Source organism: Pinus tabuliformis, chromosome Q (assembly GCF_031772625.1).
Source record: "Pinus tabuliformis cultivar Carrire ecotype Pingquan chromosome Q, CPIR1, whole genome shotgun sequence".
Lineage (NCBI taxonomy): Eukaryota > Viridiplantae > Streptophyta > Pinopsida > Pinales > Pinaceae > Pinus > Pinus tabuliformis.
Genome location: NC_142296.1, coordinates 1246306913 through 1246326575, shown reverse-complemented (window position 1 = coordinate 1246326575; position 19663 = coordinate 1246306913). Strand labels below are relative to the sequence as shown.

Here is a 19663-nt window from a genome sequence, read left to right as displayed (position 1 = left end):
GAGCTTGAGTGAGTACATTATAGAGGAGTGGACAGCCTCTATATATAGAGGTGTGTCCCTCTATTTAGGCTGACTTGTCAACTATATGTAGGCCAACTTATCAACTGATTGTAGGTCGACTTGTCAACTACTCTTATGCTTTGGATTTCTTCTTTTAAGGATGTCGTTGCTTGGAGGATGCTTGTGACTTTTCTTGGAGGTATTCTCTTGACCATAATACATATACATACAAGGTATAACATGCCCTTAAGGTCTTCAACTTATTCTTTTGACTATTTGACTCACCTATAGCACTTTAAATAGTGCTAGACCTATTTCAATGAGCAAGAAACTCATTGACATATATTATAAAAATAATATTTCTTTTCTTGCATAAATACAAATATCAAAAGCACGTTTATGAACACTGAACCTAGTTACATTTCCTTCAACACTCTCTCTTAACTAGGGAGGTATTCATATAAAATTCCAAGGTGTTTGTCTATTATCAATCTTGAAGAATTCACATAAGAGAAACCGGATTAGTAATCCATCTATTATAACATCATATCCATCAGCATTGTCATAGTGCAAGGCCTTGACTAACATCTCCATCTCTTTACGAGACCATGAGCTACAATGTTGGCGAGACCAATGATTTATAGACACCTTCATCATTATCTCTCAACGTACATACCCACCCAGGTGTTCTCCAAGTATGACTTTCTAGGACTATTCTTATCTTGGGTTCCCAGCCCTCAAAGAATATCAGTCCTCTTGCCTACTGTTGTCTTGGATGCCCTACACATCCTCAAAGAGTATCGGATGCCAGGTGATTACCTAATCCTCCCATTCTTTCTTCCCAAGTGTGAAGCATAAAAACTATGCCTGAAGCAAGAAAAGTGATAGCTTGAAAACTTAATATGTTAAAATACACACAGGTATTTGTAATAATAATTTATTAATATATATAAAATGTATAAGTGATGATTGTTTACAATGAGGACCCGCATTTATATACCTAAGCAGGTGTCCTTTCATGAATGGGCATCTCTTTTAGACATGCCTTTTTCACTTAACTTAATGACTATTTAACCTAATTAATATTTAATTATTTAATATTTATATTTATTTTCTTTAATTACTTGTTATGAATTATATTCATAACATAGCCCTTCCCTTCAGAAGCTTTGTCCTCAAAGCTTTACGCTGTGGATTTTCTTCACTTAGTGTCTGTCGCCTCGATGTATATAATCTAGATAATCTGGCCATCCTCTCGTCATGTACCCCATCAGTAATATTCCCTTGGATTTTTTTATTTATTTTTTTTAATAACTCTAATTTTATTTTATTTTTGAAACTCTAATTTTTTTTTTTAATAATAATAATAATATTGTTTTTTTCTTCATTTTCTTTTTTAAATATTCCATATATATTTTTTTAATATATATATATATATATATATATATATGTATGTATTATATTTTGTTTTTATTTTTTATAACTCCATATTTTTTTATTTTTTTATATAATTATAAACTATATATATAGATATATATATGTATATAGATATATATATATATATATATATATATATTATAAAGTTATAATTTATATATATAATATGTAATTATATAATAACCCACCATTTTATTATAACCTATTGTACTCACCGAATCAACGCGTTCAATAGTCACACTGCCTCGTTTGCCCATTTTACGGATCCTTGGCAGGTACCCCAGATCAGCGGTCAATTACCCTCGTTTCACCATTTTATGGATCCGTGGCAGGCACCACAGATCAGCGGTCAATTACCCCACGGCGCCACGACAGCTTTGTGGAGCGTTGTTCTCCCAGATGGTTGACGGCGTGTTGTCCACGGTGGTCGCGATGGCCTGTTGTCCACAGATGTCAACAGGATTTGCGGATGCACAGTGTCTTGGTTTTCCACGCCGCAAAGCAGACCCGAGAGGTGGTGGTTGCAGCTAAGAACCACACGCGATCTCCAATGCCTACACAGCAACGAGATTTACGATCTTCAGAATGCTCTGAGCCGCTACTAGAACCATCGAAGCCCGCACTCCCTTCTCCGCTTAAACCATGGACAACAGCACTCCCTTCACTCTCAGGCTGCAATTCCTTGGGATCAGACGACTACGAAGGTGGAGCGAGATTTCAGGCGCTAGCTTTGTGGGGTTTAAGGTGGTGATAAATAATGGAGAGAGAACGACAGTCGATGTCGGGCAGGGGAAGTATGAAGAAGTGGTCATGCTTTGGCCACTAGCAGACGACTACATGATTTTGGTGGTGGAAGAGGTAACTCACGAATTTGTGCCACTCAAATACCTACTCCCAGTTTTGGCTAGCCACGGTTATGTAGAACTAGGGAGATGCTTTGAGGTTTTTTTCCATCTCCTCATCCAACACAGGCATCTCATTAAGCATGTGGAACTCAGGGGGAAGCAGGATGATCACCATGAAATGTTGTACCCGAGAAATGATCTTATTGTCCTTGTACAGCTTCAGCATGCGCGCTGATTCCAACAGCAAACTAATCAGTGGTGGCGCATTATGTGCCACCCTTTGGTTATTCCTACTGCTATTCCAATTCCTATTCGGTGTAGGTTTCTGTGTCACCCCTCCACTGCTACTGCTATTCCAATTCCGATTCATTTTCTTTTTTGCTCGAGAGATATCAAGGGGTGCGTATGTTAGCTCTGCTATCCCACTGTTTGATGACTTCAAGTGCTTTGATACCACTAAAAACGATAACATATTTCCATCTAAATCAACTTCTCCCCAATTCCGTCCATTTACAGATAGATTTTTATCTTCTGGAGCTAACCCTATTGCATTTGTTATGAAATTTGTCAAATTGGCGACATCATGGTTGATTTCAGAATATATGTTCGTAGGTGTTTCATCATCATTAAATCCTTCCTTGCATTCTCTAAAAATTGTTAGGTTGTTGTTCATTTGATTAGTCTCTAGAGTCTCATTTTGTTCATTCATTGTATATTGTTTTACATCTTCTTTTATAGATTCTATATCTTCAAAAACTTGTTTTTTCTCAAGAGCCCCCAATGGCAGATTTTCATTGACACCATCTTTCAACAAGGACAACTCTAATATCTTTTCATTGTCAATATCTACAACAACCTGCTCTTCTCTAGAGTCGCAGATGTTATTTTTTATTGACTTCTTCTTCGTTGTTATGATATTATACATCATCTTCCTTATTATCGATTTCCTTTCGACATGCTTTAACTTCTGCACATGAGTTTTCTAAACGTTGAAATGCTTCTTGAATTTTACTAAACTGCTCAACATATTCAAGACGTGAACGTAATGGCACATTGTGCGGTGAACAACTTTCAAAGACCCGCATGATTATATTGTGTGCCACGGTTCTGATACCATTGAATCATAAAAACTATGCCTGAAGCAAGAAAACTGATAGCTTGAAAACATAATATGTTAAAATACACACAGGTATTTGTAATAATAATTTATTAATATATATAAAATGTATAAGTGATGATTGTTTACAATGAGGACCCGCATTTATATACCTAAGCAGGTGTCCTTTCATGAATGGGCATGTCTTTTAGACATGCCTTTTCACTTAACTTAATGACTATTTAACCTAATTAATATTTAATCATTTAATATTTATATTTATTTTATTTAATCACTTGTTATGAATTATATTCATAACAAAGTAAAGACAAGAATGTTTTGTCTATTCTTATCTATATTTCCAATCATGGCCTTCATCTAAACTTACAGTTGTTAGTCCTAGTCTAGTGCATGACCCATGAAATGGAAAACACAATTGTCACTCCTTTGTAATCAGGGGTGATCCAAAACCCCCTCTTGATCAAGGACCTGTCAGAGCTCCCTCTTAACTGGAGACTCTTTCCTTCATCAACAACTTCTTCTTCGTGGGTCCTTCAGCTGCTTGATCTCCTTCCTTTCTTGATGTCATGAAGTCTTTGTTCGAACTTCTTCTAGGTAGGGCACCATCCATCGATCACTTTCCTCCCTGGTTTTTCATGTCATTGCTTCCTTCGAGGAAAGTGGCTTTCATGTCATATATCAAGTTTTCTTGTCATCTTGGCTACTCTTTTGTCATCTTGTCCATGCTTCGGAATATTCTTCTCATGGATGCTTCATTGTACTTGCTTGTTTACATGCTTCGACCTAGTAGCCCATCATGACTTCATCCTGATATTGCTTCAACATTGCTTTTTCTTTTGTTGGATGGCTTCTTTATCACGACATCTTTATAGAGTAGAATCAATTATCTGCACCTTTTATATCTCCAAGGCCTTCATAGGTGTCAAGGGTCCTTTCTTCCTTTATCAGAGTTGTCCTGCCTTCTTTCAAGAGATATCTTCAAAGCATTTTGTCAGATATTGATTCTCGGTGATCATGGTGTTCTTCACATGCTTGATCTCTTTCTTCATTTGCTTCTTCTTAGATGGATAGGTCAACCATATAATGCTTCTTGTGAGAGCATTCCTTCATTGCTTGCTTTCTGGACTTGTCAGCATTTCTTCTTGCTTCTTAGTCAGCAATCTTATGCTCCTTATGTGAGCATATTCTTTTGTTGACCTTCATTGCATTGTGGTACATGCCTTTGAGCATGTTCTTGGTGAAAGAGATTCTTTCATGCTTGATCATGTTATAGAACTATCCCATGACTCAATAATATACAAATGATAACATGATTAAACTTTGATGCATACATACCTCATCTTGATTCTCCTTTGATCATCCATAGCTTCATTTGATTGCCCTTGGTGTGGCCCTTCCTGCTTCATCTTAGCTTACCTGCATATCATCCTTTTCTCAAATCCCATGAATGGGATTCCCAATGAGACATCTACTTTGGTCCATGAACCTTCTTTTGAAGATCCCATCATAGGATCTTAAAGATCCTTGCCTTGCAAATGTTTCCTTACTTTTGATGATGAAGGTCTTTTAAGATTCTTAATCATGATCAATTTTCTTTCATCATGGATGAGGTCTTATACTAGGTATGCTTCTTCTACATGAATATCTTGAGCTATATCTACCATGCTCCTATATTCTAGAAGATATTTCTACTCATGCATTTTTGTTCTTATCATAAATGCTACACATCATGCTACTAGATTCTAGAGGATGTTTCTAGCCATGCAGTTTTAATTTATTCCTACATGCTCCTATACTACTCAAAACTTTGATAGAATTCTAGAAATAAAGAGTTTGTCCTAGTCATAGTAGAGATCCGAAGGATCTTCCTTCTTTTGCTTCTTTCCTTCTTCTCTCATCTCTTGAGTTATGTGAGCTTCTTCTCTCTTCCTTTTCTTGTTGTTGTCCTTCTTAAGCTTAGGACAATTCCTTTTGTAGTGTCCATATTCTTGGCATCCAAAACATGGATTTTTGGACATGTCTTTGTTGTTTTTTCTTCGTGGACCAAACTTGCCAAATTTACCCTTTCTCTTCGCCATGGTAGCAAATGCTTGCTCCTTTGATCCCACATTTTGTTTTGCCTTGAGTCTAGTTTCCTTTGTCCTGCATAGAGACCACATTTCACTGAGAGTGGTTGCTTCCTTCTTGGAATATATGCTTGATGTGAAGTTTCCCCACTCAGGTAGAGCATTGAGTACTACAGTTGTCATCTCTCTGTCAGACATGACTTCCCCAAGCTCTTGAAGTTCATCTCTCATTTCAGAGATTTTCATGAAGTAGGGAGCTATTCCTTCCTTTGTTATCTTCATCTTGTACAATTCATTCCTCAAAGATATTACTTCTCTGGTTATGGATACCGAGAATAGCTCTACTAGCTTATCATAAATTTCTTTTGATGTCTCAAACTTGGAGACATAGGGAATGAGAGTCTTTGATTGATTATATCAAAATCCTTTGAGGTCTTATGTCATCCTTATTGTACTTGGCTAAGGCTTGAGTCAGTTCCTTAGCAGGGATAGTGATATCCCTTTGATATGTTCTAGGAGTTCATTCTCCTTGAGAAGTAGATCAGTCATCTTCTTCCATGCAAGAAAGTTATTCGTACCTTCCAATTTATTGCTTTTACTACTTTCCTTGCAAAAAGACATTGATGTACATTCAGAAGGGGACATGTACTTACTTGATAGATTTTGAGATGTAATGGATTTGCTTCCTCCTTGAAGGCTTAATGGCTTGTCTTCCCTGGAACTTGATGTTCTTCAAGTTGCCTTCTCCAAGTGGACTTGCTTGACTATGAGATTTGCTTGAAAACTTGTAGCTTGATGTAGGTCCTACTTCAATCTGCTCTTCTTTGTAGGTGCCTTTATGTAAGGCTCTTCTTCTAGCTTTGTAGGCCTCCTTGATGAATGATGGATTGTAGACCCTTCTTGTTCTAGAAGTAATTGAGACTTCTAGGCTTGATGCTTCAACTTTGTAGATGCTTCCCCTTGATGAGTGTTCTTGAGTTGCCCCTTCCTTGATGTGTCACCTTAGCTCCGATACCATGTTGAAGAATCTAGGGAAAAGTGGTGTAGTGTGATTCTTCATTACTTTATAACAATTTGTGGAGTCTTTTTACTTTTCTTGTTAGCTTAATATTCTTCTTCTTCTTATTATTAATGCATGTGTGTGTACTTCATCAAACTGCTACCAAAACATAAAAACAAGAACACAAGATGTTGACTCTCTGCCAAGGCCAAAACCTCTCTACTCGTGAGGGGAAAACCATTTCGTGAATTTCAATTATTGAACCTTCTATTGATCAACGCCAAACCCTACACCCCTAACAAAGAGATCCTCCAAGCACAAGTCAAGTCTTCACTCCTTTCTGCACCATATACCCCAGCACTTCATCCTCCTAATTCCGGCACTTCATTCTTCTTTCAACTTGTTGTACTTGTTCTAAAGAAGATACTTTTGATGTGACCCTTTTCCTATGATGGTTCCTTTCTTCTCTTCACCAATCAACTAACTTAGATGACTGTAATGTGGGGTTGTTATGACAGCAAAGGCAGCGTCCTTTTCCCTCGCACGTGTGACTGTAATGGGCCTTAGAACAGCCCTCTTACCTTCGCTTTTCCTCCTTGATCCTTCGCTTGAGAGAGTGGTCTTGTAGGCTTGGATTGAGCCCTAAACAATGAGATATGGTGAGTTGTTAGTGACTGCTGTCATAACCGCAGGTAGCCTTCCTTACCTTCGCACGTGTGGTTGTAGTTGCCTTAGAAATGATCTCCCTAACTTCGGTTCTATATACTTCTTCCTCGTTGCCCTTGAAGACCCTATAGACTTCCTTATCTTCGCTTATCTCTTCGTTAATTTCAGAGCTTGAGTGAGCATGTTATAGAGAGGACAGCCTCTATATCAGTGTATATAATCGCCGATATTCAGAAATATCGTGATATTTTCGGGGAGACGAGATATCGCCGAGGAAATATCGCAATATTTTGTCTCTCCGAAAATATCGCGATATTTCCGAAATATCAGTGATATCTCGGGGAAATATCGCCCGACGAGCTAAAATATCATCGGGAGACAGAAAAATGTCGTCGCGGCTATAAAAGTGAAATTTTGTTTTTTTTTTTTTTTCAATCATTTTCATTTCTGATTGCTGGAGAAGGAAGGGGAGAGCTATGTGCTTGCTGCCAAGGAGGGTTTGAGTGTTGAATAGCTATTATCGCCACCAACAACGAAGATTTTGTTGATCTAAGCTTGAAGAACAGTGAGACAATTTCATTTCTTCCATTAACAGGTATGTTCAAATAAACCCCTATGTTAATGAATTTTTTAAAAGTTTTAAGATTATTCATGCTTGCCTATTTGCCTATAATCATTTTGCTTGTTTTTTTTTTCCATTTGCTATGATTTTCATGCCCATGAGCAAATGCAAGGGTTTTAACTTTTCTCCATATTTGGAGAGCAAACTCCATTTTTTTTTTAACTTTCAAATACACCCTCTTATTGTCATTTATGGTTTTTCATTGAATTCACATTGCAAATAATGTAGCAAAAAAATTATTTTGTAAAATGATGTGGTTATTACTTATTAATTCCAAATTTTTTTTTGGTGCCCTAGGTTTGAGTTAGCTCACTACAAAATTCAAATATGCCAAAAGCCTTGGACCCATTTTGGGAGTATGGGGACCCTGATGGTGGGACAAATCGAGCATATCTTACATGCAAATTGTGTGGGACCAAGATGACAGGAGGGGTTACAAGACTGAAATACCATCTGGCTAGACTCACTGAACATGATGTTGGGATTTGTATAGTTTCTAGTCCGGAGCTTGTACAAAAAGCTCTTGAGGCAATTGATGAGAAAGACAGAAAGAAGGAAGAGACAGAAAGAAACAAGGCTGAACATACAAGCAGATCTTTCGGGATATCTTCTCCTGATTTTGATGTTGAGGGTAGTGGGAGGGGCTCCACAGCTGGCACAACATCCCCTGCTACTGCTAGTGCGAGGTCATCATTATTTGTTCCACGAACAGGACATGGATCACAACCTGGCATAAAATCGCTTGTTAAAAAATAGAAGCAAGAAGCAGATAGAGTCATGGGGAGGTGTCTTTTCTGGAGCGACTTACCTCTCAGCATCACCAAAACCAATCCATTTTGGCAGCCAATGTGTGATGCTATTGCTATTGTGGGCCCAGGGTACAAAATTGCTACATATGAGGAGTTGCGGGGGCCAATTCTTCAAGCAAAAAAGCAGGACATCAACTCTAGATTGGCAGAGTTGAAAAAAACATGGGAAGTTATTGGATGCACAGTGATGTCTGATGGTTGGACAGATAGGAAGGGTAGGACCCTTCTAAATTTCTTGGTACATTGTCCTAAAGGTACCATGTTTATTAAATCGATGGATGCATCAGAACATATCAAAGATGCAACAACAATATGTGAGTTGTTAGATGGGTTCATTCGGGAGATTGGTGTGCGGAATGTGGTGCAAGTCATAACAGACAATGCAACTAATTATGTGTCTGTCAGCAAGATGCTTATGGAGAGGCATCGCACATTGCTCTGGACTCCGTGTGCAGCACATTGTCTCGATTTGTTGCTTGAGGATATGGGGAAACTCTCTTTCATCAAGGAGGTCGTTGATATGGCTAGGAGTGTCCCTAAGTTTATTTATAACCATGCTTTTGTTCTTAGCCTCATGAGGAATTTCACTAGAAACAAGGAGTTGCGGCATCCTGCGATCACACGTTTTGCCACAAACTTTATTACTCTTCAATCTTTGCTTCAATGTCAGTTCGAGTTGAAGCAAATGTTTGTGTCTGATGATTGGCGTAATTGTAGATACAGCAGGAGACAGGACGGGAAAGCCATTGCAAAAATGGTGTACTCTGAGACGTTTTGGCGTGGAGTAGAAGAAGCATGCTCAATTAGTGAACCTATAGTAAAGGTTCTCAGATTGGTAGATGGGGAGAAGCCTGCAATGGCTTATTTGTATGAGGCCATGGATAGGGCCAAGGAGGCCATTCGTTCTTATTATGCAGACAAGGGTTCTGCTGGCCTTGATAGGGATATGATGCTATGGGATGTGATTGATAGTCGGTGGACAGGGATGCTTCATCGACCCATTCATGCAACAACACTCTTCCTCAACCCCGCATTTTCATACAAATGCAGCTTTGATTTTGATGGCGAGGTGATGGAAGGGCTCCATTCCTATATTCATAGGATGGTACCTAATCCTGAGTTTCGTAGCAAAATCAATCGCGAGATACAGTTTTATCGGGACTGTGTTGGCCTATTTGGCTTTCATGATGCTATTAGGGAAAGGACCCTCTTCATGCCACATAAATGACAAGTCATCACTCATTAGAAATTAGAATTTTCAATTTAGAATTTCCTTACTTATAATTCTATTTTTTTTAAATTCAGTTATGTAACTTTTATTTGAAAGTTTAATTATGTTTTAAGTTTTTGAATTTTTTATTTCTTTATTTTGTTGTAGATATTTGGTAGCGAATCCATGGTGCAAGGGCACCAAATTTGCAGAAATTGGCCATAAGAATCTTGAGTCAAACATGCAGCTCTTCAGGGTGTGAGCGCAATTGGAGGGTATTTGAGAAAATACACGCAAAAAAATGCAACAGGTATAACTTTGAGCTCCAGCCTTCAGTTGAGCAATTACATTTATTGTAATTTTTAATTTTTAATTTATGACCTTCAAGTGTCAAGAGTCAAGAGTCAAGACTCATTAGTTTTTTTGACACTCTTACAGGTTGGAGTTCGCACGCCTCAATGATTTAGTGTATGTGCATTACAACATCCGACTTCGAGTGAGGCAAATAGAAGCACCAATGGATCCAGATGCCATTTCCTTAGACAATATTGATGTATTGTCTCAGTGGAGGGTGGAGTCTGAGGAGCCCATCTTGGAGGAGTCACCTTCATGGTTAGAGCCAGATGATCCATTAGAACAGGGGCAGCAAGAGGAGGAGGACTCGGAGGAGGAGTAGCACTCGAAGGAGCAGTAAGAGGAGGAGGAGGAGGACACTGTGGGAGCATCAGCATCAACACCATCTGCTATAGATATAGGAGAGCACAGCTCCATACCTAGCACTCATTATTTGACATTAGGTGCAGAGGCAGGGTCAGGGCCTTCTACTACTAGGGGCAGGCCTGGCAAACAGCCCATCATGTTTTCCCATAAAAGGGGGAGAGGGCAGTGATTTCAGATAGATAGTTGCTAGTTTTATTTGTTATTCTACATATAACGCATGATGATGAGATACTTTTATATATGTGATGTTATTTTGTATTGGTTCTCCACATTTGAGTCCTTGAATGGACAATTATCAAGGATCAGCAAGATTTGGTATCGCCTTTGATGTATCATTTCTATTTGACATCATATATATTAGTGCTTTCTTCATATTTATGTGCCAATGAGTTTATTTCATGTTTTCATTGCTTTATATGTTTAAAAATCTGAACAAAAATAAAATAAAATAAAATAAAAAAGGAATGAATATATTATGCATTTTTTATGCTTGCCGATATTGCCGATAAGATATTTTCTGGACCCTCGCCAATATTTTGTCGATACCAATATTTTCTACACTACTCTATATATAGAGGTTTGTGCCTCTATTAAGGCCGACTTGTCAACTGATTGTAGGCCGACTTGAGGACTGCTCTTATGCTTCGGATTTCCTCTTTCAAGGATGTCGTTGCCTGGAGGATGCTTGTGACTTTGCTTGGAGGTACTATCTTGATCATAATACATATACATACAAGGTATAACATGCCCTTAAGGTCTTCAACTTATTCTTTTTACTATTTGACTCACCTATAGCACTTTAAATAGTGCTAGACCTATTTCAATGAGCAAGAAACTCATTGAAATATATTATAAAAATAATATTTCTTTTCTTGAATAAATACAAATATCAAAAGTACATTTATGAAGACCGAACCTAGTTACATTTCCTTCAACATTGGTCAAGGGTCATAGGTCTTGAAATTTGTCAATTAAAGTTATACAAGAAAAGAAGGATTATGGTGGGTTTTCCTCTCAGTTGGAGAGGTTTTGGCCCTCATTGATCGCCTATATCTTGTGTCCTATCATTTCATTGTTCTTTATGATTTGGTAGTTGTTTGGTGATAGAGAACACTAAAAATAATAAAAGAAAGAAAAATTTAATCAAGTAAAAATACATCACAAGCAGTTTCTAAAGTAAGAAAAATCACCTACACTTGTTGCCCCCTAGATTCCTCAACACAAAGAAGGCCTTTGTTACTTGCTATATCTTGCCTTAGAATGTCCAACGAAAAACCCACAAAGAAAGTAAAAGTTGAAAACCAAAAAATCGCTTAACTATTGCCTTTTCTTTAGATTGACGTGACTATCCTAGCCTCAAGAAATCTCATACAATTTTTTTGACATAAATGCCTGGTTTTTTATGCCCTAGGAGGAGAAAGTCCTCAATATATACTTGAAGGAAGGGGCTAGAAGGGGGGTTCGACTAACCCTTAAAACCCTAAGTTGACCTACTCATAAGGCACAGATAATATTATAAATTTCTTGAGAAGTCGACTTGACCAAAAATGATTTTCTTGAAGCGCTAACATGAACTCCAAATGATTATTTTCAACAACAAAATTCCTCCTTAGGAAGTCAAATTGTCTTCTCATTTTAGGGGGTCTCGCATAGGTTCTTTCTAGGTCTTTCTAGTGAAGCAAAAACCCTAATTCAAGTGGAAAATCACCTTGCAAAGCTTCTAGAAAGGTATTATATCATCTTAGGAGTCTTGACCGTAGGTGTACTCATCATCATTGAATATCTTTAACCCTAGGTCTAGATTTTCCTCCTAGGTCTTTCTTGGAGAGCCTTTAGTTTCTTTGAAGCATTGAGCCCTAATTGAGTCTTCCTTTGAATGGGCCTTGGGAATCACTTCATACATTATCATTGATCCCATCATTGCAAGTGATTTCCTTCATACCGAGACTCCTCCCATCGGTGAAAGTCCATAAAGAGCACGGGACACTGACTGAGGTGACAGTGGGTCTTTGTCCCATTGTTGTCATTTGGTCTAGTAGTTGTCCCATAGGTTCCCCTCCTAGGACCCCTACTAGATTGTGTGGCAACAATCCTATTTCATCTTAGAAGTCTTGATTCTAGGCATACCTATCCTCATTGTAGAAACCTAAAGCCGTAGGTCTTGCTTTCAATCATAGGTCTTTCTTGGAGAGCTTTTCCTTCATCAAGCCTTAATTGAGCCTCTCCTTGAATGGGCTTAGTGGAATCACTTCACATAGATCATTGATCCTCCTTTTTTCATGTGATTCCTATCCTACAGGGACTCCTCCCACCGATGAAAGTCTGTAAAGAGCAGGGGAAACTGGCTGAGGTGACAATGGGTCTTTATCCCATTGTTGTCATTTGGTCTAGTAGTTGTCCCATAGGTTCCCCTCCTAGGGCACTGCTAGATTGTGCGGCAACAGGGCCATCATGGGGCTATTGTCTGGTTGGCTAGCTGATAAATGGGAGAAAATTTGTATCCTATGGGTTACCCACTTTTGGTGTGTAACACGTACAAAATGCAGAAATACATATGGAAACATAGTAAAATGGCAAAACACATTTTCTTCTATCCCTGAATCTACAATCCTACAATAAAACTCCTGTATACAAGCTCTTAATACAGCATCTGTGTCACTAAAAAGCATGCAAATTTCAGATAAATCTCCCTAACACAGATTTTGATAAATCTGCTCAAAAACAACATCAAAACACACAAAATTTGAAAGATCTGCTCAAAAACAACACCAAGTCATGCAAATTTCTGTTAAACCTGGTCAAAAAGAGCACCAAATCACACAAACTCTGTTAAATCTGGCCAAACACAGCACTAAAACAGTGAATTTCTCCCTCGATTTGCCAGAAATCAACAAACCAAAAATTGAATCTTCCAGATCTTCAAATTTGGGCAACAATACATTTAAGAAACAGATCCAATAGGCTCCCAAATCCTCTGATTTGTCAAAAAAATTGGGAAATTTTCCTGATGTGCTATTAACAAGCTGTACAGTCCAAATTTCCTCTGATTGTTGGTCCATACACTCCTGACTTTGCTTGGTGATCAGAATTACAGCTCCATATGTCTTCCATACAAGAATATGATCATTTGTTGTTCTCTATGCTACATATGTAAAGTCATACAACACTCGATATCCCTTGGCGGCTTGATTTCAATAACCATAGATTATCATGTGCAACTGAATTTTTTTGGCAACTGAACTTTGATAGCTATACAGTCATATAGTTCTTGAAAACCTCTTTTTTCTCTTTGGAACTTCAATATGTAGGGTTCCCTAAAAGGAAACTGAGTTTGCTTTAATGAAAAATTAAAACAAATCAAAACTTGGTTCAATGAAACCCCTTTTGCCTCTTCAATGTGCTACACGAGTGATCCCTTGACCTGTCTCTACCAGCAGTAATACCTAGGTCTTCATGCTCTCACAACCCATGTGGTTCTAACATAGCTCTAACACCATATCACAGAAACCGATCACATAAAGAAAACCATGATGCATAAGATAGTTCTCCATATTAAATTGCATAAATCAGAAAGTGAAAGCATTCTTATAAACTGTTACAAGCTTGTTGAGTTCATCCACTTTATGAATGTGGGATAAAACCGAGAAACACATTAACGTGAAATAAAATAACCTAAAGTTGAAATGACTATTAATGTCTAGTCTAATATCTAATTTACCATTATAATTTGACATTTACTTTAATAGAACATGCCTATGATGTTTTCCACTTTTAATAAACTAAAGGGTGTGAATCTTCATTTTCTTCCAGTTTTTCACATGGCAGCGATGTCCCACTTGAGCGGCATCTAGGGCATCAAAGTGTAGTGAGAGAATGTCAACAATGTTCTCTCATCCAACCAAGGACATTAACAGAAACATGCAGCAAGCATTATCATACAGGTCAAGGGCTTCTCAACAAGTCTAAACAATACATAAATGTCTCTGAATGGCATTCTTCCCAGTGACATATTCTATAATCCTTCACTTTCTCCAAAACTAAGTTGCAGGAAACACAACCCGCACCCCTCCCCCAAAACCATAATAGCCACATTTTGGTACGGAAACCAAAAAACGCAGCTGAAACACATTTCAGTCGGACTGAAACCAACCGAAACATATTTCAGCTTCTGTATGGTGTGTTTGAGTTGGTACAACACAATTTTAAACGTTGTTTTGGGCCTGGGACCCACAAAAAATGATTTTGTTGATGAAAAGTTAATTTTTCATATTCAATTCCATCATGAATGTGAAGATGCAGATGATGAGTATAAGTCTTTAGGCTTTACCAGCTTAGCTGAAGCTCATGTTTTATTTCAATGTTCACTGTTCCTAGTTGATACATGCAGCATTGTAGCCTCAAGGTTCATATACAAAGGCAAATTTTCAGTATATAGCCTCATTATAAATAATACAAGCTGTTTTTGAAGTTTACTGTTGGCATTATGTATCACTTGTCCAATGTCTTCTATGTTTCTCATTTAAATGCTCTTGGGCCTTGGAACTTACTCATTTATTCATGTATCTGTGTTCCAAATCATAATGTTAAGGGTTAAAACTTAAATGCTTTCTTTCAAAGTTTCAATAAAATTTTCTGAAAAAGCACATTATATATATATATATATATAGAGAGAGAGAGAGAGAGAGAGAGAGAGAGAGCATTTCCCCATTTCCTAATTTTTGAGGGGTCATGTTTCCAACGCATTTCCATTTCCCCATATCATGCAACTTGGCTCAAAAACAAAAATAAATAGTCTCTTCGTTAACCAACATAGCGCAGCATGATTGTTTCTCTTTCCTCAATAGCAGCAGCCCAGTGGAAGCGACTTCATATGATTTTGTTTAATATTGGATGGCAGGTTATACCCTGAGACTTAGATGCATTTATTTTTCCAAAATGGCATCTTGTCAAATCTGAGTGTCTTTTCTCAACAGGGTTGGATGCTCTTGATGTACAATCTGCAACTATACACACTCCTAAGCTCTTAAAAATGTTGAAATCTATGACTCCATGTTGCTTTTTTAGAATGCACATACATGAGAAGGAGAAGGGGTACTTTCACACTAAACTATATAGACTTTGTGTTACATAAAATTCCATATTTCTGTAGAAAATTCATTTCCTAGATTTGACAACTGATGAAAAGCACAACCTTCCAGCAAAAACAATCTAAAACTGGTTTGATCCCTCTAAAGTTGTCATACACTTCTAAACTTAACCCTCCTAACTTTAGCAAGGTAGAACCACTATCAAAAATGGGCATTACATTCTTACAAAAACGTCATGTGTATATGCAATAAAAGTACACTTCAAATTTGGATTTCAATCTCATTTAGATCAACGCTAGATAAATGGGTACCTCAAAGGAAATCAAAGGTCATGGAACAAACAAATCCCCTTGGCACTCATATGAATGTAGATAAATTAACAGGCTGTGTTTCAGTAGTCAATAGTTCCTCCGTTTTCCTTGCATCAATTCATTGTGACTTATTAGAAAAAATTCAGCAAATTGTTATCACTGAATTTAACTTGTTTGGCATTAGAAAATACAGTTTACAAGAAATATCTTTAACAAGGAATACTGCTTCAGGTTGGAATTAGCACAAGACTAATACCACTCTTTTAAAATATTATAACATGATTTTCAATCAGATTGTCTCATTTTTTGCTGTCCATGCATTTTCCACTGAAGGGCCTGCCCATGCTAACCCTCACCATTGACAATCTTGCTCTTTAAAAAATTTACGAAACAAAATCTAAATTTATCAATTATTGTTTAAGCAAACAATAATCAAATATTTGCAACCAAAACTGATGAACCAGAACTGAAGCTATCTTTAAGAAAATAGAGTATATAACACTCAAGCAGTGAAATTAACTTGGACAAGGTGCAGAAAAAGAAATTACAGTGAACGAACTTAAAAGCAGAATAATCTGTTTGAGTACAGGATACCCAACTCAATAATTTGGAATAATTTAAGTTTGAATTATACTTAGAGGGATGCCATACATTTTAAGGTTTTAAGCTCTTTGAATCTTTCTTTTTTCTAGCATATCTCCTATTCAAAAATTGTTAGTCACCGTTGTAAATACTAGATGCTATAACAATCAAAACATGAATGAACTGATCAGTGATGAACTGGTTATGTGGAATATATGCACATGCCACCTTTTCAAAATATTGCATGTGAAATATCAGATAGTTTAGCATAATGCTCGAGGGCATAACTAGTCAAAAACACAAAATTATTTTGAAAATGAAAGTGCTCTTGATGTGCAGTTTTTTGCAATACTGTTATATATCATGCTTTGTAAGTCAGTTACCTGTCCTAGCTTGATATCCCCACGTTTTGGGTTGAAAAGCACATGAATGTTCCCAATAACTACTCTTCTCCCTTTTGGATGCATGTCTGCCTGCAATGAACTTTATACGATCCACTAGAGAATAAGAATGACAACAAAAGACTTCAAGAACATCTTGGTATATTCATAAAATGTCATATTAAAATATCATACACTTCAAATCAAATCAATGGACAGGTGGTGCAATTTGGACATCTAAAGTCTCTAATTGTGTTAAGCCTTCATATGTCCATGTGCGGCTGTGCATATGTACACGGAGGAAGCAGAAATAAGTAGATCTTATAGACATCCATTTATTAGAGTGTGTTTATCTTCAAACGGCAAGGACCACGTAAAGTGGTTTTGCGAAAATAATTGAGGCCTTTTTCTTCATTCATTTTACAATGTTCCGAGTTTCCAATATGGAGAGTCACGGGAGCAGGGAATACATCTTAGAGATGTGTGGAAGCACCACTGAAATTCTAGGGAACATCATCAGGGACACTGGGGTCTTTGACATAGAGGACCCCAGCCGAAATACAGAAACAACAAAATTAAAATTAACAAAAACAGAAACATAAAGTTACTGAAATCTTATACATAACAACAAGAAAATAACATATGTCAATACATGTAACATAATAAATCATAAATGTTGCAACAGCATAATAATCATGATTCACAAATCATTTATCAGCATTCTATTTCTCATTATATTTAGAAAATTTCAAAGATATAGATTGAAGTCTTCAAATAACTGATCAAAGAACAAGTCAAATGACAAATGAGCATCGTTGCTCAAGGCCACACCCCATTAGTCTCTTCGTCCAGCTATTGCATGATGGAATAAGACATGACCACGGGAACATCACTATTTGAATCAAAATCCTTGGCATTCTCCTGAATACTCAATAGCACACCAACCAACCTGAGTTGCACCTCACCAGGCCAGTCCTTATCTACCTATGCATGTTTACATTCTTCTTTATTTTAACTTTCTGCTTTTTTGTCTTTTTTCTCCTTGAAATAATGGACTTTAGTCAAAAGGGACCATTAGAGCATCTCCTTTTTTGAGGGGGGCAATCCCCACTGCATCTCCTTATGTCTCCCCAAAAGGAAGAATGGGGAAACATCCCCTGCCCCACCCCCCAGAGCACCCATATCCCACAAGAGTGGGGAGCGCAAGGAACACGTCTCCTACCTTTGAAGACGTGTATCCATGTAACACCACTAATTTATGGCCAGCACACATTTCAAACAAAGCAAAAGTTACAATGCACTTATTTCATTAATACCAAAAAGAAATGCACTTGGAATCAATTTGACAACAGCAGCAAATCAAAAGTGTACATTTTGGGGCAACCTCAAAATTATGCCATCTTCTTACTTCCATTCCATACAAATCATGGCAATGATTATACATATGACATTCTTATCAATCAGTTGCTTTAACCCATCTACCAATTTAATATTTGTGTAGACAATGTGGTCACAAATAAGTAGACTCAGAGATAAAACTCACTACACTAGATTTTCCATATTTTTTTCCATTGTTGAATGGTCTTTTGTCTCATCTCCATGGCAAAGAACAACATGACCAAGTTAATTCCTCCTGGAGACCAGTGTCACAAGGTTCGTCGAACCTAAAGGTTGAGGTCCGAAATTCGGCGAATTTCAAAAAATATCTTAAGGTTCGTTTAGGTTCGAGAAGGTTCGGTTCCTGCTGCGTGCATTATTATTATAACGACATTCATATTGTTATTACCCTAAGGTTTAGGTTCGAGAAGGTTCGGTTCCTGCTGCTGTGTCCTAACTTGGACAGTATTCCACATAATCGTCCCAATCTCCCAGTGAGCTTGTGCACGATTTCCGAGTCATGGTTCAAATTTTTTTGCTAACGCGTTGACATTATTATAATTTTACAAGTATTATAATATATTGCAGTATCGAAATTTGCGTACATACATTATAATGTGTTAAAATCATTATATTTTAAGGCATCAACATTATTATAATTCTATAAGTATTACAATGAACTGTAGTATTGAACTCAACGTACATGTATTACAGGCAATACAATATGTTAACACATTACAATGTATTGAACTCAGCTTATATGAGGCATTACAATGGGCTAATGTATATTTATTATTATTATTATAATAATAAAGATAAGTTAACATAATTTAAAAATTATATATTTTTACAAGAATTATTTTTAATATATTTTAAATTATATTACATTAACGAAATTAGGGTAATGTTATTTTAAATATTATAAAATAATATAACTTATATTTATGGAAAATTATAAATTTATTGATATAGTATATGATAAAAATTATAAATATATATTAGTTATAAATGAATATAAAAGATTTATGTAATTTTAATTATTATATGTATATTTTTAAAATTATATACATGAACGAACCTAATGGCAAACCTCATTCGAATCTCATCGAAAAATTCGAACTCAAATCGAACTTAATTGTAATCGAATTCGAATTCAAACCCGAACCATGTGACATTGCTGGAGACTAGGCAATAAAGTGTTCTCTCAAATCTTCCTCATTTATAGTTCAGCAAATGCGCAGGAGAGACCAGCATGGGACATATATGAAGATGTTTTGGGATGAGAAATCTTCATCTCTCTGACCACTTTCCATTGTATTATTTCTTAAAGCACTTCTGTACGCAAACTATTCCATTATCATCTTGTATGAAATATTTATAGACCATCTTGAACAAAAGATATAGTCTAATGCTTCATTATCATCTTGAACGAAA

General features: G+C 36.8%; 1 protein-coding gene across 1 annotated transcript in view; it reads right to left on the bottom strand.

The window, feature by feature from the left end:
- Window positions 1–19663, bottom strand: part of LOC149224330 (carbon catabolite repressor protein 4 homolog 5-like) — a 206324-nt gene that overhangs the window by 41562 nt on the left and 145099 nt on the right. The window contains exon 8 of the mRNA XM_089386097.1: window positions 16856–16955. Within this exon, the coding sequence (XP_089242223.1) occupies window positions 16856–16955 (100 nt within the window). The remainder of the gene's footprint in view (window positions 1–16855; window positions 16956–19663) is intronic.